The 25,854-nt window shown below is 51.9% G+C and overlaps 3 protein-coding genes across 6 annotated transcripts in view; 2 read left to right on the forward strand and 1 right to left on the reverse strand.

Annotated features, from left to right (window-relative positions):
- Positions 1-223: 223 nt before the first annotated feature.
- Positions 224-7,914, forward strand: AP1G2 (adaptor-related protein complex 1, gamma 2 subunit). Its single transcript, XM_012649402.1, has 22 exons — positions 224-238; positions 666-870; positions 1,268-1,392; positions 1,527-1,668; positions 1,788-1,884; positions 2,061-2,137; positions 2,255-2,350; positions 2,769-2,849; positions 3,164-3,262; positions 3,437-3,492; positions 3,636-3,749; positions 3,938-4,078; positions 4,171-4,225; positions 4,306-4,428; positions 5,092-5,181; positions 5,272-5,399; positions 5,644-5,748; positions 6,069-6,192; positions 6,274-6,409; positions 7,076-7,239; positions 7,436-7,534; positions 7,628-7,914. The coding sequence occupies exons 2-22, from the start codon at positions 667-669 to the stop codon at positions 7,727-7,729; spliced, it is 2,358 nt and encodes a 785-aa protein (XP_012504856.1). The 5' UTR covers positions 224-238; position 666; the 3' UTR covers positions 7,730-7,914.
- On the reverse strand, positions 7,911-10,787 carry THTPA (thiamine triphosphatase). Of its 4 annotated transcripts, none has more exons than XM_012649404.1 (3): positions 10,426-10,635; positions 9,440-9,991; positions 7,912-8,771 (listed from the first exon to the last, which is right to left on the reverse strand). In XM_012649404.1, the coding sequence occupies exons 2-3, from the start codon at positions 9,984-9,986 to the stop codon at positions 8,647-8,649; spliced, it is 672 nt and encodes a 223-aa protein (XP_012504858.1). In that variant the 5' UTR covers positions 9,987-9,991; positions 10,426-10,635; the 3' UTR covers positions 7,912-8,646. The 4 variants fall into 4 exon arrangements, 3 of the variants coding, with proteins under 3 accessions (XP_012504859.1, XP_012504857.1, XP_012504858.1); XR_001137699.1 differs by lacking the exon at positions 10,426-10,635 and adding an exon at positions 8,934-9,006 and having other exon boundaries at positions 8,720-8,771; positions 9,440-10,082; XM_012649405.1 differs by having other exon boundaries at positions 7,911-8,771; positions 9,710-10,787.
- Positions 10,788-13,180: 2,393 nt separating this feature from the next.
- ZFHX2 (zinc finger homeobox 2) overlaps positions 13,181-25,854 on the forward strand; it is a 28,327-nt gene continuing 15,653 nt past the window's right edge. The window contains exon 1 of the mRNA XM_012649401.1: positions 13,181-13,486. The gene's annotated coding sequence lies outside the window, so the exon portion shown is untranslated. The remainder of the gene's footprint in view (positions 13,487-25,854) is intronic.

Here is a 25,854-nt window from a genome sequence, read left to right on the forward strand (position 1 = left end):
GCCTTTTGGGGGACCCTGGGCGTATCACACAGTCGTGCAGCCCAGTGCAGTAACAGCTCCTTCCCCTCAACATTAAAGCTTGAGGTCAGGATTCAAGAAGGCTCAGCAGGTCGGCCCAGGAAGGGCGGGGTCCTGTGGTGGAGGCGGGGAGAGGGAAGGACCAGACGGAGCACCAACCGCTGCTCCGCCCTGTACCAGGAAGCGCTGGGGGGAAAGGAGCAGAGTTGACATAAGCCAGGTGAGGCTGGCGTACTGGGGTGGGGAGGCCGAAGCTGTGTGACATGGTGGGGTCGGGGGGCAATGGGGAGGAATCTCACGGAAGAAATAGCGCTGCGCCGTAGAAGGTAAAGGAATGGCTGAGCTAGGGATGGGACACCAGGTCGAGGGAAGAAGGTGGAAAAGAGGTGGAGCTCTGGCGCATGCTCAATAGGAAGAGACGCAGGGTGGAGCCGGGACGCATGCGTAGTGGGGATCTCCTTGGGAGGTGAGAAGGGGGCGGAATTGGAGACCCACGTGGGGGAAAGGTAAATATGGGCTCGCTTTTAGGGTAGCTGTGGGCCCTGGGCTCTTAGGGTCTTGGCACAGGACAAACCCAGGTAGAAAGGTTAGGCATACCCGGCGAGAGAGTGTTAAAGCCCTCTCCACTCCCGGGCTCTGCCCCCCAGGATGGTGGCGCCTTCGCTAAAGCTTCAGGATCTAATCGAAGAGATTCGCGCCGCCAAGACTCAGGCTCAGGAGCGGGAGGTGATCCAGAAGGAGTGTGCCCACATCCGGGCCTCCTTCCGTGATGGGGACCCTCTACACAGACACCGCCAGCTGGCCAAACTGCTCTACGTCCACATGTTGGGCTACCCCGCCCACTTTGGACAGGTACTGGCCAGGGATACCTACTTCCTGAGTTTGATGAGAAAGGCTGGGGGGGGGGGATCACGGTCTCAGACACCCTCACGTTTGTGCCCTGATTTTTTTCATTCTACGGTTTGTGAGCCCTCAGCATGCACCGCAAAGCTCTTTCCCCATTAGTCATCGGCTGGCCTGAACCCTTCATTCTCTGGCCAGTCCCATGCAGGGCACCTCCTCCTCCTCCCCCATCTTCTTCAACTCCTAGTTCCTTGAAACTACCTACGAATGCCTGAATCTCCCAAGCCTCTCCTCTTGTTGAAGGGAGGGTGATGAGATATGATGTTTTTAAAGAGGAAGATGGAACAGGGATGTTAGTGTCTCCAGTTTCACCCTGCCCCTTCCTGGTCTGCTCCCTTCCCTGTAGATGGAGTGCCTGAAACTGATCGCCTCCCCCAGATTCACAGACAAGAGGGTGGGCTACCTGGGGGCCATGCTTCTATTGGATGAGAGGCAGGATGCCCACCTGCTCATTACCAACAGCATCAAGAAGTGAGAGGGTTCTGGCAATAACATGGAATCAGGGAGATGGGAGAGTGGGGAAATCCCAGGGGACTGCCTGTTGTAGGTACTGGGAAGAACTAGTTTTCTCAGAGGCTCAACTAACTGTCCTCCCAACCCTGCAGTGACCTGAGCCAGGGGATTCAGCCAGTACAAGGCCTGGCCCTGTGTACTCTGAGCACCATGGGCTCTGCTGAGATGTGCCAGGACCTGGCCACGGAGGTGGAAAAACTGCTCCTGCAGCCCAGCCCCTACGTGCGCAAGAAGGTGAGATGGCAGGACTCTAGGCACTTGCTTCGCCAGAAACTGTCCCCTATCTGCTATGCAGTACAGGTTAGGGGAGCCCATCCCGGCGGATGCCTGTCTGAGGCCCCTAACCTCGGCAGGCTATTCTGACTGCAGTGCACATAATCCGGAAGGTTCCTGAGCTCTCCAACATCTTCCTCCCATCCTGTGCCCAGCTGCTTCATGAGCGCCACCACGGTAAGGAAGGCCATGGGGCTCCCCGTCCTCTTCTTCAGCTCTGGCTATGTCCAGAGGTAAAAACTGGGGACGGGAACACCAGCTCATAGGAGAAGAATAGCATACACACACAAACACACATGCAGTAGACTCTCCCTTGCCCCTGGCCCACAATTCACTTCACCCCCTGACCCCAGGCGTCCTGCTGGGCACCATCACGTTGATCACGGAGCTCTGCGAACGAAGCCCTGCAGCCCTCAGGCACTTTCAAAAGGTGGGCTGGTGAAGGGCAGGCCCCGGGCCTGGAAAAGAGGGGCAGTGGGGAAAGGATGGGACTTAATATGGACAGGATCAGGAAGAATGCCCAGACAAGATTGTGCCCTCCCTCCAGGTGGTACCCCAGCTGGTGCAGATCCTCCGGACTCTAGTGACAACGGGATACTCCACAGAACACAGCATATCTGGAGTCAGCGACCCCTTCCTGCAGGTGGGCCTAACTTTTGCTGCTGTATCCCTGGAACATTGAGGGCTTAGCAGCAAGACCATGGCCAGTGGTCACCTCCCAGAGAACACTTTGGCTCAGTGTCCTGGGCAGGAGGGTGGCAGGCACAGGATTGCCCAGGCCATCGCAGGACCAGTAGGGGGAGAGGAAATGTCTCTAGGCCAGAGAATACAGTTTGGTAACAATTTTTAAAAAGCCTGCCCTAAAATCCCCCAGCCTCACATACCTCTGATCCCCTCCCAGGGCCCAGGGGACCTGTGGAGGTGAGAGGGAGAGGTGGGGAGGCTCTAGGGATCTAGTCAGACCCCTCACAATGCTCTCCTCATGTTGGATTTTTCTCCTCAGCCCCACGACTCCTTACCCAATGAACCCCTCCACCTTTCAACCTTTCACCCAACCTCAGGTCCAGATACTTCGTCTCCTTCGGATTTTGGGCCGGAACCACGAGGAGAGCAGTGAGGCCATGAATGACTTGCTGGCCCAGGTGGGGGGCTGGGGAGTGGGCACAGGATAGGTGTGTTGCTCTGTGACCTCACCACCCTGGGCATCCCTCACTCATTGCACAGTAGCCATATAATCGCCTCTGTCCCCCACAGACAGTGAACTCCATGAAGGAGGGACACGGTCTGTCTTAGTGCTATCACCCCAGTGCCCAGGCTGGCCCTGGCACTTAGTAGGGGTTCAGGGAACACTGTTGGATGGTTGAGGGATGGACACATTGACATAGTGGAGACCTTCAAGAGACCTAAGGAGAAGACAGAGCCCTGTGCAGATGCATCTCCTCTCCCATCCACTCAGGTGGCCACTAACACAGACACCAGCCGAAACGCGGGCAACGCAGTCCTGTTTGAGACAGTGCTCACTATCATGGACATCCACTCTGCAGCTGGCCTACGGGTATCGTCCCCTATGCCTCTCCCGCTGTGGCCCCACCCACCGCCCCCACCCAGGCAGACAGGTCCTGCTCACGGGTTTCCTTCCCCTACCCCCCCCATCCTGCACCATGTGGTTCCACTTCTGAATGAGCAGGTCACTCCTTCCCTGACTGTCCCCAACCTCTGCCTCTCATAGGTTCTAGCTGTCAACATTCTTGGCCGCTTCCTGCTCAACAGTGACAAAAACATTAGGTAATAGTCCCAGGTGTCTGGCTAGGTTGTGCCACTGAGCCCCAGAGCCTCCTGCATACCTGCCTCTTACACTTATACCCAGAACAGGAGAGGGATAGGGGCTCATGGCCATGGTGTGATAGGGCCTCTCCCACCCTGATCAGGTACGTAGCCCTGATGTCATTGCTGCGGCTGGTGCAGTCTGATCACAGTGCTGTGCAGCGGCATCGGCCTACCGTGGTGGATTGTCTACAGGAAACTGATGCCTCCCTTAGCCGGTAAGCAGAGATGGAGGGGACCAGAGGGCAGGGCAGAAGGCCCAGTGCGTGGTGGCCAAGACTGAGCCAGCTCAGAGCAGCTGGAGTAAGGGGACTAAAGGGACAGGTGCCTGGGGAAGGGGAGGGCCTGAGGCATGGATCAGGGTAACCAGAGCTACCCGTGTAGATATCTGTCTTTCTCCTGCCAGGAGGGCCCTGGAACTAAGCCTGGCTCTGGTGAATAGCTCCAATGTGAGAGCCATGACACGGGAGCTGCAGGCGTTTCTGGAGTCCTGCCCCCCTGATCTACGGGCTGATTGTGCCTCAGGCATCCTGCTGGCTGCAGAGAGGTGAGGTGTCCAGGAGGCAGAACAGGTTCCACCTCCAGGGTGGAACCCAGGGAGGGTCAGTGCCAGGACTGATGAGCCATTATTCCCCTTAGGTTTGCTCCAACCAAGCGGTGGCACATGGATACCATCCTGCACGTCCTGACAACGGTGAGACAGGGGCTGTTCAGAGAGGTGGGCAGGAGCAGTCAGGGTTCACCACACAGACTTGCCACGTTCACCCCCTCCAGGCAGGCACCTATGTGCGGGATGATGCAGTGGCCAACCTGACCCAGCTGATTGCGGGGGCTCAGGAGCTACACGCCTACTCTGTGCGCCGCCTCTACAGTGCCCTGGCAGAGGACATCTCCCAGGTACCATTCCCACCTACCAAGGCCCGGGACCGCCCAGCCGCTCCCTAGACCGTCCTGGGCCACCTCTTCCCTAAACCACATTTCTAACTACTTTCCCCTCAGGGTTACAGCCATCTACTTAGTGCAGGAGACATTGAGGACAGAGTTCTGTTTTAAGTTAGAACACCTGGGCTTCTGTCCCAACTCTGGTACCTGCTGGCCCTGTAAGCACAGATAACTAATTTAACTTTCTTTACGTTCCACGTACTCAGCTTTCTACCCTGCCTACCTCCCAGAGCTGTCTTGAGGATTAAATGAGATAAAAGCTCTTTCTGTATATTAGGTTTTATTATTACCTTGAAGGCTGAGTATCTCCAGCCAGTATCTATAGCCCCCTTTTCCATCTTAATTAAGTGAGGTGGGCAGAAACCATCCACCCCTTCTTCGAGGAGGAGAACCCTCTCACAACTCCATCTTGTGTGGTTAGGCCATGTCGTTCTGACACTTGGCCACCAGAGGGCAGCAGGAGCCCAGGCACTTGTACAGAGCCAGGTAACAAAACTTCCCTTTCGCCGACCCCTCCAGTCCCCCTGGTCTCTACACTGCCTTAAAGAATGTCTCAGAGTCTGAAAGTGAGGAGGGGACCCCAGACACTGGCCCAGCAGTGTTTCTTATCCCACACAGCAACCGCTGGTACAGGTGGCAGCCTGGTGCATTGGGGAGTACGGGGACCTCCTGCTGGAGGGAAACTGTGAGGAAACTGAGCCCCTTCAGGTGAGATCTGCACTTCGGGTACACTGGGGAGGGGCTTGTCAGGGGAGGCAGGACTGGCCCCAGGGTAACTACCTGTGTCCGTGCCTGAAGGTGGAAGAAGAGGAGGTGTTAGCACTGCTGGAAAAGGTTCTGCAGTCCCACATGTCCCTGCCAGCCACCCGAGGATATGCCCTCACAGCCCTCATGAAGCTGAGTACCCGGCTCCGTGGCGACAACAAGTATGTAGGAGTCCCGGCCCCTTCAGAGACATTCTTTTGCTGTGCCCACCAGTTTGGGCATCTCTTTAGGAACCCATAACCCTAACCAACCCCCTACACAACTCCTCAGTCCTTAGCTTCTTGCTCTTGAGCCAAATCTCAGGTATCTCCCTGCTTGTGTGGGGCCTCTCCCTTCTCTGCCTCATCCTGGAGTGGAAGGGCAGCCAAACTGCCACTGCCACTCACACCCTGCACTGTGGGCCAGGCGTATCCGCCAGGTGGTGTCCATCTACGGGAGCTGCCTGGACGTGGAGCTGCAGCAGCGGGCTGTGGAGTATAACGCACTCTTCCGGAAGTACGACCACATCAGGTGCGTCCAGCACTCTGCTGCAGTGTAGGACCCAAACCCCTGCCCTCTTAAATGCCCTTTTCTAGATACAAGCGTCTCATCCTCACCTGTGTCCCTCATCCATGGTGAGAGCCTCCCACCCACTGTTCATTGAAGTGAAGCTGGCCTCTAACCCTCCTTGCTCATCTGAAAACCAGCAACATGCCATCTTAGGAAACCAGAAGGGCACTTCTGACCCACCATGTGCCCAGCTCTCCATACTCTTAGCCCTCATGCCCGATGCCTCTTGTGAAAGACCCGGGGACCAAACAGAGGGACACACTTGTATTCCATCCTCTCAGGGCTGCCATCCTTGAAAAAATGCCTCTTGTGGAACGAGGTGGCCCTCAGGTTGGTGAGGAAGCAAAGGAAAGCAAAGCAGCAGCCAAGCTTTCAGAAGCAGCCCCTGTGCCCACAGAGCCCCAGGTGAGGAGGATGGAAGCCCTAGGAGAGAGGACTTGCCTGGGCTTCCATACCCAGCCCTGACCCTTCTACCCTTTCTCCCAGGCCTCAAAGCTCTTGGATCTGCTAGATCTCTTGGATGGCCCTTCTGAGGATGCCCAGCATCCTTCCCCTCTGGATCCCTCCCCAGGAGGTGCCTTAGTACAACTCCTTGACCTTCCCTGTGCACCTCCACGCCCTGGTAAGCCTCAGCAAAGGGGAGATGTCTTAAGAGAAGGTGGGTGGAAATGTGACGCTGCTTTTTCTGAGCCAAGGACTGAGGGTCATACACCCTTTTCCCTCCTGTGTGCTCATCCCACTTCGATCTCAGTAGGTGAAAGTGTTAATTCGATAACGCCAGTCCCCTCCTGGCCACCCTTCAATGTCTTCCTTCTGTTGCAGACTTTCTCCCCCGCCCTTCTCATGCTACTTCCCCACTACCCACTGCACTGGCCCCTCAGCTCCTCACACCCTCCCACCCTTGACATTTCATGTTCTTTTTTACGTCAAATGTTCTTCCCCCGGCACACTGAATGACCAGCTCATTCTCCCTCTTCAGGCTTCAGCTAAAATGTCAGATGCCTTCCCCTACCACTCCTATTTAAGTTAGCTCTTCCCAGTTATTCTGGCATAATGTATTTCCTTCATGGCACCTATTACAGCCTGTGAATATCTTGCTTGTTTTCTTTTTTATTGTTTCTCTCCTTCCACTAGACTATAAGCTCCAACCTCATCTTCTTGTCCACCAAATCCCTAGTATCTTGAGCAGTGCAGGGCCAGTAGGTGCTCACTCTATTTTTGTTGAATGAATGAATGAACATGTTATCTTGAGCCTGCACACTGAGCTGCCTCTCTCTCCCTACTTTAGCTCCCATCCCAAATCTCAAAGTGTTTGAGCGTGAGGGAGTACAGCTGAATCTGTCTTTCATTCGACCTCCTGGAACCCCTGCTTTGCTCTTAATCACAGTTACCGTCACCAACTCTTCGGGGGGTGATGTCACCCACTTCATCTGCCAGGCTGCTGTGCCCAAGGTTTGTAGAGATCAGGGTTTAGAAGTGGCCTGGGCACTCCAGGAGAAAAGGCCACTAAGTAGAAGAGGTGGGTGGGAGAGAATGAGATGGAAGGGAATGAGACAAGCACTTGGGGAGTTATGGGAAGAGGGTCTGGAACCATTGGGTGCGGAGGGGTTGTCTGAACCCAGCCAGCTGCCCAAACTTCTGTGTTCAGAGTTTCCAGCTGCAGCTACAGGCTCCCAGTGGGAACACAGTTCCAGCTCGGGGTGGCCTTCCCATCACCCAGCTCTTCAGAATCCTCAATCCTAACAAGGTAAGCTTCAGGAGCACACCGCCCCCCAGAATAAGACCCAGGGACAGGAGAAGCCATGAGTGCTAATCCTGGTCTCTACTCTCCTGTTCCTAGGCCCCCTTGCGGCTAAAGCTGCGCCTCACCTACAACCACTTTGGCCAGCCCGTGCAGGAGATCTTTGAGGTGAACAACGTGCCTGTGGAAACATGGCAGTAACTGCCTCCATTCACAGCCTAAAATCCTCGTGTATTCCAAACCCCAAGGGATCCTAGCCACTTGGAATGTATACCTGAGGGCTACCAGCAGGTGGCGCTCTGGCCCTGCATTTACCACTGCAAAACTGTGGGAGCCTGCCCCCCTCTCCCACAAATAATGAAAGCCCAATAAAGCCTGAGGGGTGATGAAAGCCATATTTGGGTATATTTGAAGTAGAAAACGTGTGAATAACAGCCGGGGAAGAGCCCCTTACATAGGAAGTATGATTCTTCCCCTGAGCCTTGAGAACCTGTCTCAACAAGGGTTTTCTTTCTACCACTCCATGTTGGGGAGCAAATTTGCCCTTAAACGTCCACAGAAGACACTCTACCCTCTGCACCAGAACTGGGCACAGTGGCAAAATCTAATGAGAATTTCTTGATTTCTAACAGGGATTCCCAACCATTTCCCCAACTTGCTGCTATTCCCCACACCCCAAGGCAGGGAAATCCCTGCTACCTCCCCTCATCTCTAACTCAGCTGTAAGGCGGTTTAGGAGCCGCTGGCAGAATCAATGGCATCGACCAAGGGAGGAGGGGTGGCAAGGGATTTTCCTGTGCTTAACTACTGATCACGGCTAAGTGGAAATCCTATAAACACGAGCGGAAATCAATGGAGGCTGCTTAGCGGCCAGGGGAGAGGGGCGGCCCACAGATTGCATCTGACGGATGAGGGAGAGGAAGCAGCCAGGGAGGGCTCAAGGATGGGTAGCTTAGAGTAGGGTGAAGGAATAGGCAGAGCTGGAGAGAGAGGAGTCACTGTGAGAAGGGAAGCCAAGGGAAGAGGCACAGTGAGCCCAGGAGTAGATCCTGTTAGACCCAGAGTTCTCCTCCCCTTCTAGGAAGTGACACCCTTAGCCCAGGCTGCTGTCAGGATGTTTAGTCCCCTGTGGTCTCTCTCTGGCTAGAGTTGTTCACTTCTAGCAGGCGCTGATAGACTTGAGGCCGAAAGCGTTGTAGGTACACGATCAGCTTGGCAGGTGCTGTCTCCTGTGCTGGCACACCTACAGGCAAAAAGACAATGAGGAGAGAAGCAGATAGAGCCACTAACGCTTTGACTCTGCTCGCTGCCCACTCAGCCGGGACCCCAAAGTTGTTTTCAAGGCAGCGCTGGATTCTGAATACCATCCACCCAGGTTCTATAACCCACCAAGCCACTCTCTTACTGGCATGCAGAAGAGGGACTGAAAAGAGCCACTTCAGGCAGGAGTGGATGAACTGTCTACAAGGGAACCATGCCTGGGAACAGAAAAACAAATTTGCCAAAGCTTACCCCACTGTCTCACATACATACAGTCTTCTTGTCTTTTACTAAAAATCAACAGGACAAATTAAAAGAGGATCTAGGTTGCTGTAAAAACAAACAGAGGTTTAGGAAGGAAGGGTCAAAGCAGAGGACTGACAAATGGAACTGAAGGAGACCTGGCTAGAGGTATGAGAACTAAATGAGACAGAATGACTAAGATAAAGACACATGGAAAGATTAAATCCAGATTAGGCAGCTACTATAAAAGAAAACCAGATTTGATAGAACTGGGTCCTCTAGAAAATTTCTAAAACAATTCCTGTTACAAAGAATCCAGAGACCCTCCCCCACTATATGGTCCAGTGGGTGCCTCCAGAAAAGGAAAGTGGGCAGCAGGGAAAGCACAAAAGGGCTTGTCTCCCTCACCAAGCATGTTGCTGAGCTTGTGGATCTTCTCTAGGGCAGCTGGTACTTCAGCCTCTTCGTGCACCAGGGCCTCTACCTCACCCACTGCGTAGCCAAAGTCGGCTGTATCCAGGTCCACCCTGAGCGGCCACTCCTCTTCATCAGTTCCCAAAAGAACCAGCCTCCAGGCACTCCGGTTAGTCACAAAACTAGCTACTTCCTGCAGCCTCATTGGGCCCAGCACAGCAGCCACACCCCCAGCCCCCAGGCCCTCAGTCTCCAGCACGGCACAGAGCTGGGCCACAATTGCAGGTTCAGCTGTGAGTTCCGTATACTGAGTGTGGGGTCCTAAGACACCTGCTGTTCCAGGACATTTGAGCTCCCATCCACTATCCTCTCGTTGTCGCAGCCAGTGGTCAGCCCGCATGAGGTTCAGCTCAGGGGTGTCATAGTAGGTGTCTCGGAAGGTGACCCGGTGCTCCAGGGTGCCCCCCAACTCCTGGAGCCGCTCCTCTGTGCCAGGCCCTGGAATGAACTTTAGCTCCACCTCAATCAAGCCCTGGGCCATGCTACCTGCAATTGGTTGGTCAACAAGCATTCGCTGAGCTCCCAAGGGTAAAAGGCCTGGTGCTCAGCCCTGCGGGCGTGGTTGAGGGGTGAGAGGGCCGCTCAGCACAGACCCTCCTCCCTGTAAGAACTTACGAGGCGCACACACACTGTCTCAGAATTCTGCTAAGGCTACAGCCTTTTCACTCTGCTTCGGTGATAAAATACCCCATCTGTGATGTTTTAAGGCTCAGACAGTGACAGGTCTCCAGTAAAATCCCGCCCACTGCTGAAAATGTCCTCAACCCAAAGGGCTCCCTAGAAAGCAGGCCGTGCATCGCGTGTCCTTCTTTCAACGCCCCCTCGCTACACCTTGCTACCCAAGAAGGCCAGTGGCTCACTGCCCGCGATGACCTGCCCTCTCCCGCCACGGCACCCGTCAGCACAGCCTCGGGTCTCACCTCAAAGCCCGAGGGTCTCCCTCTCGCGGGACCCGGAGATGGGGGAAGGGAGCCCACGCCACACCCGCGAGGAATGCCGGGAGTAGTTCCTGACCCCGGACCTCAGCCCGGCTCTCCGCGCGCCCAGCAGGTCCCAGAATCAGCGGCCATATTAGGCCCGTTGTGGTGGTGCCGAGCACAGGCCGGAGCCCGAGAGACCTGCTAGGTTATGGAGGGCCGCGACCCACGCGGTGGGCAGGGGAGCGAGGCCGTCTCCTAGCGCTCTGCTCTTCATCCCCGACCCCTCGAGGCTCCCAGGAGTTGGCCGGGTCCCAGGCCTCAGGCTGAGCCCGGCACCTTGGGGTACGGGTGCATGATGGGAGTTGTAGTTCCAGAGGAAGACAGCCTTCTCTCCTCACCCGTCGCTATGGTGACAGGAAAGCTGCAATTGGTGCCAGCGGGACTCTATCTCAAGCTGAACTCGGGCTGCAGGGCGGTGGGGAGAGTCGAGTGCGAGGAGCTCAGGCCAGTCCCATCTCCAAACCCTCTCCCAACGTAGGCCCGGAATACGAGCCACTCAGACACTGTCCAGCAGATATCTAATGGATTATTATGTCAGCCCACTAAGTGCAGGCCAGTGGCAATGGGCTGGGGGTGGCAGGGGCTGTAATTAAGTCCAGTTTAGCTACTCTGGAGTTTTATAGTTGATCTAATATATCTCGGTATGACTGTTCAGGGTAAGGGTGAGTGGGAAACTTTCTGTCAGAGGAGAAAATGATATTTTGGATGAGAAATAAAGATGCCATGGAATTTTAACAGTTGGAGACCCAGCTGGAGACAGGAACAGCATAAGCAAAGGCCCAGAAACTGGAGTGGCCAGTGCTTAAGTAGAAGATAAGGCTAAGAAATGCAATTGAGGGGCAGGATGGAAAAGGCCTTGAGTGCCAAACTGAGGAATTTGTCAAAGTTTCCAGCAATCCCTGAGCAGGTTTTGTCAGGAGTAGGAGAAATGCTCATCTTCATTTAAAATACAGGAAGACGTGAGGTTGGCCTTTTGACTGCTTTGGAAGACAATAGAGAAGGTTCCTTCCCTTTACTCCCTCTCAGGACTATGATTATCTGGAGACTTTAACTGTACATATGACTCTCTCGGTGAGGAAGCTTGCTGAAAAACAGAGGCTCTTGTTGATTCCTGGGCTCCTTCCTATGATGGGTGAGAAGTGCCAAGTTCTTGACACCTGCCCTCTCCCCAGTATGTTTCTGAAAACTGTGACCAGTGAGAAGTATGATGGGGAGGACACTGGTTTAAAGACATGGCATCTTGAACTTGGGATGTCCTGTGTGTACCCCTCCACTAAGTCAATACCAAGCACCACAGGTTAGGGAGGGAAGGATTCCCAGCCTCTAACTCCTCTCACTCACTGGCCTGTTTTTCATCCATCCTTTGCTTTTCAGTTGTCTTTTTTTTTTTTTTTCTTTTTTTGCTTTTCAGTTTTCTTGACCCAGGAAGAAGATGTAATATTTTCCCTGTGTTGTAAGGTCCAATCCAGTGGGGAAAGGGCTGAAGCTTAATGGAATGAAAAGACCAGACTCTGGAGCCAGATGGGCCTGAGGTTGATGCCTAGCTTCAATTTCTAGATGTTTGGCCTTGGGCAAGCTACTCCACTTCCTTAAGCCACTGCTTTTTCATTGGGAAAATGTAGACTGCCTCACCATTACCTGTGAGGATTCAGTAACAAACTGTCACATAGATACAATAGAGACTCAAGATGTTAGTTTCTTTCTCCCTTTTTTCTTGTGAACTTTAGGGTTTTGTTGTCCTTGTTGTTAAGAGAAGTAGGCTGTAGCAGCTAATGTGGGCTCTGGAGCCAGACCGTCAAGGTATGAATCCTGCCACTATCGCTTATTGGCTATTTGACCCTGGGCCATTTACTCGTTTGTGCCTTGGTTTCCTCAGCTGTAAAATGGCACTAATAATAGTATCTACCTCATAGGGTTGAGAGGAATAAATAAGTTAATATATGTGAAGGTGCTTGGAACAGCCCCTGTACACTCAGTAAATCTTAGGAATGATTGTTATTAGAATATAGGAGCACTTATAAGCCGATAAACGGAAGATAAGGAGGAGGAGGAGGCAGAACTTCCCCTCCCCCTACCCAACTCAGGGGACTGTATGACCGTGTGGAGGAGACAAGCTCTCAGAGACTTCAGAGTAATTGCTGTGGAAGAGAAGGTTCTAGTACCGAAACGGAAAGGAGGAGTAATAATAAGTCAGGAAGAAGGTAGTGAAAAAAGAGAGATGGGCCTCAAGTGGCTCTGGGAAGCTGGTAGAAGCCAGGGCTTGCTCTAGAGCTGATTTAAAACAAAACAACAACAAAACACATGTACGACTTCTGTAGGCAGGGTAAAGAGGAGGAGACGGGAAATAGTTTAAAGGGGACTGCCCTCTCTGCAGGTACCCGCTTGGACGTAGTGCCAGAGTAGGAGACAGCCAGGTAGGCTGGCGAGCCTGCCCTGGAACCCCACTCCCGGCCCTCGGTTCAGCTAGGCGGCTGACAGCGCTCGCGGGCCGGAGGGCGGGGGCGGACAGACTACAAATCCCGGCATGCTCCACGGCGGGCGGGCCGCTGCACCTGCTCAGTGGGGCCGCCCCGGGCGCCTGGGTATTGATTATTCCATTGTGTGGGACGCCTCGGCTCCAGCCAGTGAATGAGGCGGAGGAGTGAGGGCGAGGAGGAGGAGGAGGGCGAGGAGGAGGAGGAGGAGGTGGAGGCAGGGAGCGAGCGAGTGCCCTGGGTGAATCAATGGAAACCCCCTCACGAAGCCGGGAAAACACTTCAGCCGCAGCCAAATAGCATTGATTATTTTCCTTCACTTCCCTCACCGCCTTGAATTTATTTATTTATTTTTTCCATCTCCTTCCCTGACGCCCCGGAGCGAGCGCTGGAGGGAGGGAGGAGGAGGGGGAAAAAAAGGAATCAACACATCGGAGAAGTCCCTTCCAAGAGCCGCCCCCTCCCCTCCCCGCCTCGCGCTGCTCGGCGGCCGCGGTTCGACTCCCGTCCCTGCTTCCAGCTGAGGTGTAAGTGCATCGATTTCCGATGCTGCTGGGTTGGTTTTTTTTTCTCCTCTCCCTCTCTCTCTTCTTCCCTTCCTTGCTCTTTGGAAGCTCGAGACGGAGGGGAGAGGAGGCGCTCGGAGACTGCCGCTGGAGGGGACGGAGAGGGACGGGAAGGGGCTGGGGGAGGGGAGACGGACAGACTGACGGACAGACAGACTGAGAACCCGGAGAGAAGGGGGGGAAGGGGTGTGGGAGGAAGAGGGCGTGCAAGCGGGGATGAGGGGGAGAGAGAGAGACGCAGGGGTGGAGGGAGAGACCGGGAAGGAAAGGCAGGGGCCCGCCGGACAGACGGAGGGTAACGAAAGCCTAGACGGACCGCGCGGAGCTGTGCAGGGAGCGGGGGTCCCGGAGGGAAGGGGAGGCCTGGTGAGTGCGAGAGCTCGGAGCTGTCAGCCTGGAGGGGCCTGGGTCTCGGCGGCCCCCCGCCGGCTGCGGGATGGGGGAAGAACTGCGGCCGGCTGGCTGACGGATGGGCTAGCGCGCTGGGGCGTGGGGTGGGAGGGGACGTGGATACCCTCAGTCTTCAGTCCTCGTTCGTTTTCCCCGAAGTTGAGCTTTTTTTTTTTTCTGTTTTTCTTTTTTGTGGAAAGGTGCGATAGGTGAGGGGAGACCACACAGCCCCCACTCAAGGTGAAGCTTGCCAGTCCTGACCCCCGCCCCCATCCGCTCGTCTGCCCCTTTTTTTGAGTAGCCCTATCATTTTCAAGCACTGGACCACGCTTCTCGCTGCGCCTGTAGCCCCCCTGGTCTCTGTCCATATGTCCCTGCCTCTTGGTTTTGCCATTCTTCATCTCGTCTCCCCACCTCATCCATCTCTTGGTGTGTGTGTCGCTGTCTCTGCTTATGACCCTTCCTATCCGAGTGATCCCCTCCCTGTGTGTCCCTGTCACTATGTGTCACGCCTTGGCTGCCCAACTGTTCTGCCCGTCTAGGACTCCATGTCCTCTCCTTCAGGGTCTGTCCGGATATCTGTGGCCTTTTCAGGCTACTTTGGAGTTCGCTTATCAGTTATGATTGTGGTGGTGGTCATGGTCACGGGCCTGGAGGAGTAGGGGGATGGAGCAGATGTGTCTCCCCTCAAAGACTCCGGTGCCCTTTCAGTGTGGCCAGGACAGCCTCCTCTTCCACCTTCACCAGGAAAGCTTTGGAACTTCCTAGCATTGTTGACTGTTCCCTTTGACATGTGCCTGTCTTCCCCATCAGAACATTACCTCCTGGTCTCCTGTGTATCATCTGCCTTTCCAGGAGCTTCCCATCGCAAAACCTCTTCCCGGCTGACTTAATTTTCCTCCCTTCCCCCACTTTACCATTGTATATTTTTTCATCTCCCCATTTTGTTTCACCCCCTTTTTTCCATCCCTGTTTCCCATGATCGCTCTTGCTTATTCTCCACCTTTGTTCCCATAATCTGCCCTCTTCCTACCTTTTCCCCTTGGTCACCCTGAGTTTCTTTTACCCCATATCCTCTTACCCAGCATTTCAACCCCAGCAGCAGAAGGTACCAGCAAGCAAGGGGCTGAGAGAGGTGGGGGTTATAGTTTGTGAAGGCACATAAACAGGCCAAGAAATCAATTTAATGGGCTTCCAGGGGCTTATAACCCCTTCATCAATCAGTGCCATTATGTCAGTTAACCGTCAACTTTGATTTTGTAAGGGGACATTCTCTAGGACTCTAAGCTCCACCCTGCCTGGTTGGCCCCATCCTTCAGTTCATTCTAGATATCTGGCTTTTTCTTCACTTTTTAGTTCATCTTCTTCCTGGGCCCCTGCTATTATCATATTTGGATTCAGCGCCATTCTGTACAAGGCAGTTTTTATTAGTGTGATAGAAGCTGTCTTAGCAAGGGGCCAGGTTCATTCAGCCTAAAGAATAGTAAAGGTGGATAAAGGATCTGGAGAGTTTACCTTGGTTTTAAGCCCATCATTGTTTTTCCAGACCTCAGGAGCTTGGAAGGGTAAAAGGAGGAGGTAGATATGGGCAGAAGATGGAAGATTTCAGAGGCGAACAGAATTACAGAAAGGAAGGGGAGGCCGGTGCAATAAACACATGGGGTAGAGAAATGTATGACAGGAGGGACTTGCAAAGGAAGGGAGGAAAATCTATGCAGAATGGGGGGGGCAGGGGAGGAATCAAGGGGTGATTAATGGGAAATTGGGAAAATGAAATAAAGCGTGAGTTAATAGCTATATAGAAGAAAAGAGGAAGAGAAATGATAGAATATTTCTAAAGAGGAGGTCAACAGAAATAGCACTATGAAATGAATACAGTGGTAAAGTGGGGGAAGGGAGGAATTGATGAATAAGATGAGTTGGGAAAAGAGTATGGTACAAAGGAGGTAAATTGATGGCAAACGGAGGAGTGCTGAGGCAGATCAGAGCTGCACAGAGCTTGGTGGGGGAAGGAGGAGACGATGAGGTATCAAAGGAAACAAATGCCTCTGGTGTGAGGAGGACACAGCCACATTGTGACTGATGCAGGGAGGCAGCGGAAACGGGAAGGGATTGGGAAAAAAAGCATAGCAGAAATACCACTGGGTGAAGCCCTCAAAGAGAGAGAAAGCCCAGGGATATCTGGGGAAGAGAGAGGGAGAGAGAACCTTACAAACATTCATTCCATTGGCATAATCACTCACTATCCTACCAAAGGCTTTTGCATTTCATTCCCAAGCCAGAACACAAGCAAGGAGATGAAAAAGTAGAATTCCCATTTTACTTCAGCTGACAGGAACTTGAATCTTCCTTAGCCCCCTGAGAACCAAAAGACCTCAAGCCTCTGATGTCATAAATTGCTGGTGTTGCCTTGGCAACCTGACAGGGTTCCTCCCTCCATGATGTCAGAGGCAGCTGCTCTTACCTTGAGACCCATGCAGGAGCAACTTGCTGCTTTGCTGGGGGAGCTGTATCATGTTATGGGGCCGGGCCCCGAGTCAAATCTGTAGGATTCCTGGCTGTGGTAGTTTGACCTTGCCACCCTGGAGCTGTTCTCAGCTCAGAACAACAGTTGTCATAGAAAACTCTTCATTGTGAGTGGCTGAGGTTCGCTAGAGCCTGACAGGAGCAAGAGGAAGGGACCTAGGAAGACCGGGGCATAGAGATTGGGGCATAGACGTGGGGATCGGAAAACTGAAAGGCATGGAGAGAACTGGAAATGGCAGTTCCAGAACATGAAAGGAGAGGCTTTGTGAGCAGGGAGGAGAGCTGTTGAAAATGTAAGGTGAACCTAGCTTTGGATTTAGGAATGGAAGCTAGAGCTGGAAATGCAGAGCTGTGTGTGAGTGTAAAATGACAAAGGGATAGAGAAAAGAGAAGGGTTCTGAAATGCCACAGGGCACAGTGGATTTTGGCTGTAGAAGGGGGAAAAAGGGAGACACTGAGTGAGTCCCTTAGTCTAAGCTGTCTGGCGAGAGACTCAGGATTAGTCACGGTGGCCCTGGGAGTGGGGGGCCTGTATCTGTCTAGTTTCCAATTGTTTCCCAGCACCTAGCACCGTATCTGTCATACAGAAAAGCCTTAATAAATATCTATTGATCAAATGTTGAATTAATAGAAGCTAGGGAAAAGAGTTGTCCACCTAACTCTCATCACCTGCCCCCCACTGTGTGTATAAATGAGCAAATTGGGAAATCAGAAACTGTAGGGAATCATTGGACAGGAGTTAACCAATGACAGAGAGATCTGGGGCATAGAGAAGAGAGACTGAGTTAGGGGCACACTTGGAGGCAGCCAGGGTGACTATGAGGGCTGATGTGGGGAGTCTTTCTAGAGATAACTGGAGGATAACATGAATGAACAGTCCTAGGAGCCCAAGAGGAAGATGCGGAGGAGGGTAGAGAAAGGAGGCGGTTTCCAGAAAAGGTTGAGAGTTGTATCCAAAGAGAGTCAGCGAATTTGAATTGGAAGTAGCATGCTTACCCCATTCTCAATCATGAAACCACAACTGAATTGGTCATACCCATATATATACACAATGGCCACAAATAAAGAGTTCATAAATCAATACCAGAACCATTCTAAACACCTGTCCCAACCCAGGTAGTTACAAGGAAGTCAGCATTGGCCATGTGGGCCAAAAGGCAGAAGGAGGCAGAGGTTACTGCTGCCCAGACCTGGATGTAAAAGACCCTGTGAGGGATGGCCTTGACATTTGACTGCCCACTGTTGAAAGAGTCCAGAGGTATCTAGGAGAAGAGGGGGAGGCAAGACACGCAGAGCTCACCACAGCTCTTAGTGAAATCTGCAGAGACAGAGGTCTACATGCACAGACGCCATAGGGGAGAAAGAAGCACCCAGTCAGGGCTTATAGCCTGTTAATGTGAAGAGCACAAAAGCCCCTGAATGCGTTGAGAAATCTAGGAAAGATGGGAAGAGAGAACAGTGAGCTGGGAGCCCTGGGGGAGAGTCTGGCTGTAATAAAGGCCAGGGCAGCTGGAGAAGGGGCTGGCAGGCGGGCGGGGGCCTGAAGGGAGGACAGTGGTGGCTGTATGCATTGTCAGCCGCCACGGACTTGGGCAGCTCATATTTTGCAGTAGGCGACAGGCTGTCGACACGGCGGTCCTTTACCTCACCGTTAGAAACTCATTTCATTGATTTTTCCATCTTTCTTCTTGGGCTCCTCATACTAAGCTCAGTCCTCCCACCACCCACTTTCCTAGAGCCCCTTGCCTCTCTGGGGAAAGCCCCAGGGAACTGCCTTCCCATCCCTCCTCCATCCCAGGCTGGTGAGGCAGGGGTGACAGATTCAGAGGTGACTTCCAGCCCCCTGAGGTAATCCCAGTGGCTCTCAGTGGCCCACTCGTGAAGGAACTAGTCCAGAGACCAGGGCCCCCACATGCAGTTGTTTAGGGCGCCCCCGCCACCCATGCTCATCACCAAGCTATACCACTGGTGTGGGGGCTGCATACACCTGGAGGAAGATGTCTTTTTCTAATTACTACTGAGACAGTTCAGTACCCCTCAACATTTTCTTTTTTTTCCCCAAAAGTCAAATGAGAGAACAAGAGCCCTCTTCTGTGTTTGGACAAGAATATGGGATTACATCAAAGGTAAAGTTCAGGCCTAGAATTCCCAGTAGAGCCACCCACTGGAACGTTGCATGCCTGTGCAATTAGGAGGCCATGCTTGGCCCAGGGTGTGCAAAAGCGCTCTGTGGAGAGAAGAGGTGGGTGCGTGTAGGGTCTGGTTCTGTGGAACAAGCTGGTGTGCAGTCAGTGGGACAGGATGGGTGTGGGCCAGGCATTTTTACTTCATGTGTGGACATTTCCCTAGTGTCTCCTCCAGTCACAGCTAACTACCCTGGGCCTCTCCCTTTGGGGCTGGGCTTGGGCTAGAGGTCAAGAGTCAATTGCCAGTCATTTGGCTTCTCAGTGAAGGAGGGCAGAGGGTGGGACAGGAGCCTTAGATAGTGTTTCCCCAAGGACCAGATGGGGTGAATGCCATTTGCATCCTCAAATTTTTCATTCCTTGTTTTGTTAGCGATCTGATCCCCGATACCCCTGTCTCCCCTCACCTCAACCCCAGGTCCTGTGCCTTTGTCCTCTTTTTCCCGGGCATGGGTGTAGTCTCGATTTTGCTACTCCCCTTGACTCGTGGGCCTCTCGCCTCCATCACAGTTGTCTGCATTTCTCCCTTCATTCTGTATCACTGGCCTGCTTGGGCCACGGGTGCTTTTCTTCCTCCAGCTTCTTCAGGCTGTGTGGTTTCCACAAACCTAGAGATAAATCCTGGTTTTTTTAGGGAAAGAAATACACTTGAGGTTAGGAAGAGAGAAGAGCAGCGAAGGGCAAGAAAAAGGTTCAGGACAGATTGGGCAGGGAGGAGTGGGGAGAAAAAGAGAGTATGACAGAGATAGAGGAGCCTAAGGTAAAAAACATGACTTCCAGATGGGAGAGCACCAGAGAGATGGCCACAATTTAAATGAAAAAAGAGGAGGGCAGTTGGCTGTGAGGACTAAATGAAATTGGAGAGAAACCGGGAGCCTGACCCCCCGCAGGGAAATGAAGACAGCAGAGGAGGAGGGAGGACGAGGGGTTGTGTGCAATGATGATGATGGTGACGTAAAGCTGAAAAGCCAGGCTGTGGTCTCAGCCTCTGTGTCAGTCCTGAGTTCAAGCCGTGTTGGATTTGACCCTTGTGGGAGGAACTGAAGTGGCAAATTAATGACGATAATGAAGTCACTGCTCCTTGTTTGTCTTTGCTGGTTTCCCCTTGAGATTTGTCCTTTGGCCAGACAGGGCAATGTGGGGGAGGGGAAGGAAAGCAGCAGTGAAGGGCGGGGGAGGGGTGCAGAAAAGAGGATGGAGAAATGGCAATGTGGAGGACAAGTCGACCAGGAGAGAGAAAAGGGAGGCTGCTGAGTGAAGGGAAGAGGAACCCAGGAATGCAGGAGAGGGAGACATGAAAAGAGAAGGGAAAAGGGAAAAGGGGAGAGGTGCGGAAAGACGGATAGAGAAAAGAACAATGGGGAACAGAGGAGGGAAACCTGGAAGGAGAAGCAGAAAAAAAAGGAGGGAGAAGGAGAGGTGGAATGGAGAAATGGCGAGCTGGAGGGAAAGAACGTGGCCAGGGCGGCAAAAGCTGCAGCTGGCGGGGCCAGTAGGCGGGGCCTCATCTCCATCTCTAATGGCTGTGAAATGAGGTTAGCTCCATTAGAGGCGGCGGGAGTGTAACAAGATCACACTCATTAGGGCTGGGCCATCCCAGTAATTACCACCACCCCAAACACTCCCGCGCCAGCCGGGCCACCAAGCACATACAGGCACACAGCAATACACCCGCATAGGACACCCCGTTGCTGAACGAGAAGCCCAAGGCCCACATATGTGTAACTGGAGGGCCTAGAGGAAATCTAGCCAGGGGCCAAGAATGAGCACCTTCGCTAACCCCAAAGAGGTCTGAGACAGGGCTAAACCCAGGCTACCAGTTCCCCCAACACAATCAAAAAGCAATAAACATACACATACTCCCCAACTCAAGAAATAATGCATGTGGATGAATAATTATCATTTCCATTTATTGATCACATCCAAAGTGTCAATCTCAATAATGATCACCTCACTGGACACAACTCCATGAGGTACTAATCCCCATTCTCTATATGAAGAAACTGAATTGAGGCTGGCTTTAAAAACTCACCCGAGGTCATTTACGTATTAAGGACTAGAACTAGAATTTGATTCCAGGTCTGTCTGATTCTAAAAGCTGTTTTGTAGAATTTTGTAGAGATGGGGGTCTCACCATGTTGCTCACACTGGTCTCAAACTCCCAGGCTCAAGCAGTTCTGCCTCAGCCTCACAGAGTGCTGGGATTACAGGTGTGAGCCACCGTGCCCAGCCTCCAGACTGCTTGTTTGATGAAATTCATATGCTAATATGGATACACATGTGTAGACTTTCACATTTAAGAGACATCACAAATGAGTACACATATCATCATTCAAATAATACTACCTGCCATGTTTATCTCCCCCTTCTCTCTCTCCATACACATACACAGAATGGTCAGTGTCCCTGCATAGACTGCTGTGTGGATGGCGCCCCCTGGAGTTTCATAAAGCAGTGGTCCTGTTCTGGACCATCTTATGCTAAGAAACTAACTGGGAAACAGCCTTCTAGCAACTTTAAACTAAAAGAAGAGCAGGACGGCACATACACTCAGAGTGACAGGCATAAGGGCAGAATAATATACTCAAACTCAAAAGCCTCATTCAAAATGCATACCAGCCAAAGTTCAGAAGCTTACAAATGAACCCAAGAGCAAAAGCAGAGGTGTGTGTGGGTGAGGGGGTGGCAGGCTACCTGAGTTCCAATCTCAATGATTCTACTTCTTTCTAACTGGGAGACCTTAAAAATAACTTAACCCATCTAAGTCTGTTTCCATGTAAAATGGAAATGAATAGCTGGATCTGTTACATCAGATTGTAGCAGAAGATTAGGCGATGTGATATTTGCCAAGGGCTTAGCACAGTGGCTGCCATGTGGTAAACATTTAAAGATGTTGGCTATTATTTTATTATTACAATTAGTTGTTGTTGTTGTAACAGTATTTAAATTGAGTCATTACATCACACAGATTCACATAGTATCTCTTCTATAGAGGTCCCCCATGCCAGGATCCTGATTCTGAATTCAAGGGCACAACTCTCTGTCTTTTCACTACTGAGTGCTCATACAGAAAAGGGTTCTGAGCTGGCTTCATGTGGTTGTCTAAGCCTGAGTGAGGTATGTAGTATATGAGAACCACATCAAGTGGAATGTGAGTCTCTCCTGTGCACTATAAAATCACACAGGTCAGTGCAGCAGAGCAGCTCCACACTGCTGTCCTAACACATCTAACACCGAGGGAGATGCCTGGGCAAGAGGATCCTCTCCTGGACACCCACCCCCACAAGCAGCAGACACTCGGCAGCACACCTCAACAAATCCGTGAGAACATGGATGGATGTGGTTTCTGTCTACAGCTTCCCTTCTCACATCTTACCCAATCCCTAATCCCTCATCCCTCTTGCCCACCTGCCCAATTTGGTGCCAGAGCTGGGAGGCCTGGAAGAGATTCAGTATTTACATATGCAAATCTATATCCAGCTTCATTCCCTCCTCACTTGCCTACCTCTCCCTCTTTCCCTCCCTCCTCTTTTCTGCCTTAGCTGTCTCTTTACCTTCTATGATACTCCTTTTCCCACATGTCTATCTCATTCCCTGCCATACTGGTTTTCTGTCTCTCATTTGGACAAAACTTATCTTGCACAAAGTAAGCACTCCCTAAATATTTATAGAAGGGGGAAGGGAGAGGCCTATGAGACATAGAATATAAATAAATGGAGGAACAGGATTACTGGTGGTTTTTTGGTTTAGTTTTCTTCGTAAATACAGAAGGTAAGATTTAGAGACAGAGAAAATGATAGTTCTAAATGCAGAGATGACTTGGAAAGGGTATTTAGGAAAAAGAGAGAGAGAGAGAAAAGAAATGCAGGGAGACTGGGCGCGGTGGCTCACACCTGTAATCCTAGCACTCTGGGAGGCCGAGGCGGGAGGATTGCTTGAGCTCAGGAGTTCAAGACCAGCCTGAGCAAGAGCGAGACCCCGTCTCTACTATAAATAGAAAGAAATTAGCCCAACAACTGAAAATAGAAAAAATTAGCCAGGCAAGGTGGCGTGTGCCTGTAGTCCCAGCTACCCGGGAGGCTGAGGCAGAAGGATGGCTTGAGCCCAGGAATTTGAGGTTGCTGTGAGCTAGGCTGATGCCACGGCACTCTAGCCAGGGCAAAAAAAAAAAAAAAAAGAAAAAGAAATGCAGGGAAAGGCCAGAATAGTTTTGATCCAGGTATTAGCTACTTCTGCACCCTGTCCAAGTGTAAGTCTGGGCAAAGCTTCCACTCTTTGCTCTGGAGTAATGATAGGTATCTCTAGGCCCAGCAATCAAGAGGGCCAAGTACTGAGTGAACTCTGCTGCTGGGCAGACTAGATTTAAATCCTGTCTACCAAAGATTCTGCCCTCAGAAAGGGTAGAGAATAGATGATGAGTGTTGGTCAAGACTGCTGCACTGCCTGTGAAAGCCATGTGGTTGGGTTTGGAGAAAAGGAGGCAGGGGGGTGGTTTTCTGGTTTTTTGCAGGGGAGTTGAGGAGGTAAAGCAGAGGAAAGCTGTCAGCCTCTGTGCAAACACCTTGCTCTGCTCTATGGGAGGAGACAGGCAAGAGAGAAGGAAAAGAACTACCCTCACTGAACACTCAGTATATGCACTTTACACATTACCTATTCTGGTCTTCAGAACTGGGTAAGGAAGGTGTCATTATTCCCATTTTTCTAGACAAGGAGACTGAGACTCTCTGAGTAACTTCTCAAGGTTGCACAGCTAGTGAGTGGTGGAGCCAGGAATGAATCTGGCTCTGTGTGGATCCAAAGCCCATGTTCTTCTACTGTCTTAAAAAAAAAAATAAAGCTTATCTAGTTAAGATTTTATTTGCTGTTTATACTAAACAATCCCCCTTGTTAGGGGCACACACATGGCATCTTAACTCTTTCTCTTCTCCTCTCCATGGCTGCCTCCTCTTGGAAGCAACAGGTTGAGACAAAAAGGAGAGAAAGACAAGAGCAGAGTGAGTGTGGAAGTGAGCAATGCCTTAGGCAAGAATTTCAGAGAGAGAGGAAAGAAAAAATTTACTTTTTCTAAAATTGGCTCTGAGTAAGGAAAAGTGGGTAGATCAAACAATTAGAAAAGTGAAAGGCAAAAATGTTTAGAAGGCTCTGATGTGGAAATCATTGTATGCAAATTTTAAGCAAACTTGATGGTGTCCTGACAGACTGCTGCACTGCCTGTGAAAGCCTTTGCTGTGTGGTCGGGTTTGGAGAAAAGGAGAGGGGGGTTTTGTTTTCTGGTTTTTGGAGGGGAGTTGAGGAGGAGAAAGCCAGTCTGTCCCCCATCAGGCCTCCACCCTCCGTGATGATGTTCCCTCTGTAACCACTAGGGAGCAGTAGTGTTTCTTTTCCTCTCCTGGTGGGCCAGAGGTGGGAGGGGGCTGTACCAAGGGGAATCCTGGTCTTGTTTTCCCCTGGAACCCCTTGTAGTTATACTGGTCAGTACCATCCAGCCTGAAACCACACCCTGGCTACTCTTCAGTGAGGGGCAGATTCCTCAGACTTCATGTTTTTGGTCCTTCCTTTGCCCTTGTCCGTTTGGCTCTGGTAATTTTCGGGTTCTGAAGTCTAACTGTCTCCCCTGTCTTGCTTGGTCTCAGAGCCTGCCTTTTCAGCTTTCCACTTCTTTTTCTGCAACTTCACACCCAAGCCTTCCTGTTGTCTTATAACCTCTCCCCATCTCTGTAGCTTTCTGGGTCCTAGAGTATGTCTTGCAGCCTCTTGGCTCCCTGGTGTCTTCCGTTTCTAAGTACTGTATAACTGCCCACCTCCCATGGAGGAATATTTGCAGTTCAGTAGTTAAGACTCTATATTTTGTGTGTCTGTGGGGCAATGACTCCCTAGGTGAGTTTTGAAGGTAGCACTTCCATCCTTCCCTTCTCATCCTGAGGAATGACCAGAGACCCAGGTCTGGAAGGAGAAAGAGGGCAATACCAAAAGGAGAAAAAAAATCTCTTCTGTTTCTCTACAGCTTTCTCTCCATCTTCCCCTTCCTCCCACCCTCCCTCTAGTGAGGCAAGGACTCATTAGGGAGGGAGGGAGGAATGAAGGGACAGCAGGGAGCTTTGGAGACTGAGGGCCATTTTGGAGCTGGAAGACTCATCTCAGGGGATGACTACAGCCTCAAAACTCTCCACCCTCCCTTGGCTCCAGGCCTCCCTCCTCCCATCCCCCTCAGTGGCAGCAGCCTTGTAATTTAAAGCTCTCTCTGTCGCCTCTAATGTGATCCTCTCGTTTTATTGACTCTCTCTGCCGTCTGTGGCGCCCCTTCACATCAATCTCCTCTCTAATCACACCACCGCCACTGCCTGCTGTCTCCCCTAACCCCTCTCCTCCACAGAGGCCCCTGGCCCTCACCTCTACCCAGGTCTTTCCTTTTGACTGTCTCCCACCTCCACTCCATACCAGATCCACCCTCTTCCTCCTTCCCTCCTCCAGAAGCAAGAATGTCAGGGCCTTTGAGGGGTCGCCTTGCCCCTTAACCCACATCTGAGATATGTCCCAAGGGCGATGCCCTTAAGGAAAGCAGGGAACTAAAAGGAGGAATGGCAACGGGCCTTAGGATGAACAAGAATCTTGAGCTGGGGGAGGCACGTGGGGGATGATTTTTAGGCCTGTTGTATGTTTCCGCAACATCTCTAGTTCTAGATGGGAAGGGCAAAGAAAGGGACCTAGAGATTCTGAGAGGGAAGGAAGTTAAGATGGAGGAGGGACATGGAAGGAGGAAAAAAGCGAAAAACTAATTGCTGCAGCTAAAGGTTTGTAATAAATAGTGGGTGATGGGAGAAGCACTGAGAAGAAAGGGGGAGGGGGAATTTGGTGGCAGTGGATGGGGGGCTGGAAATGCACTGAGGCAGAGATAAATTTGCAATTGAAATTCTTTCCTGAAGAGGAGGAGGGTTAGGTTGGGTGGTGGGGAAGAGATTTGCAATTTTAAACAGCTGCCGACCTACCCTCGGCCAAGCAGAGTCTCACCCACAAGCTAGCCAAAAGCGAAGCTCCTTTGGTTTCTAGCTAGGAATCAGCTGTGTCTTTTTCCAGTCTTGGGAAGCAGATGCTTTGGAGAGAGAATCTGGGAGTTACTGCAGGATGTGGGGCTTAGGTCTGCCTAGCCCTGCTCTGAACTGTGATCTAGAGTTGCAGGCCAGGAGCCAGGAAGGAGCTGGTCGAAGCAGGCAGGTGGCCTCTACCGCTTAT

This window comes from Propithecus coquereli, unplaced genomic scaffold, assembly GCF_000956105.1.
Source record: "Propithecus coquereli isolate 6110/MARCELLA unplaced genomic scaffold, Pcoq_1.0 Scaffold3, whole genome shotgun sequence".
In the NCBI taxonomy this organism is placed as follows: Eukaryota; Metazoa; Chordata; class Mammalia; order Primates; family Indriidae; genus Propithecus; species Propithecus coquereli.

Excerpts from the sequence above, each read along its gene's own strand:
- THTPA (XM_012649403.1), bottom strand. The coding sequence starts at position 10,016 with ATGCTTGTTGACCAACCAATTGCAGGTAGCATGGCCCAGGGCTTGATT. Across the intron at positions 8,772-9,439 it reads CAAGCTCAGCAACATGCTTG|GTGTGCCAGCACAGGAGACA; the intron begins GTGAGGGAGACA and ends TTTTGCCTGTAG.
- AP1G2 (XM_012649402.1), top strand. The coding sequence starts at position 667 with ATGGTGGCGCCTTCGCTAAAGCTTCAGGATCTAATCGAAGAGATTCGC. Across the intron at positions 3,750-3,937 it reads ACTGATGCCTCCCTTAGCCG|GAGGGCCCTGGAACTAAGCC; the intron begins GTAAGCAGAGAT and ends TTCTCCTGCCAG. Across the intron at positions 5,182-5,271 it reads AGGAAACTGAGCCCCTTCAG|GTGGAAGAAGAGGAGGTGTT; the intron begins GTGAGATCTGCA and ends CCGTGCCTGAAG.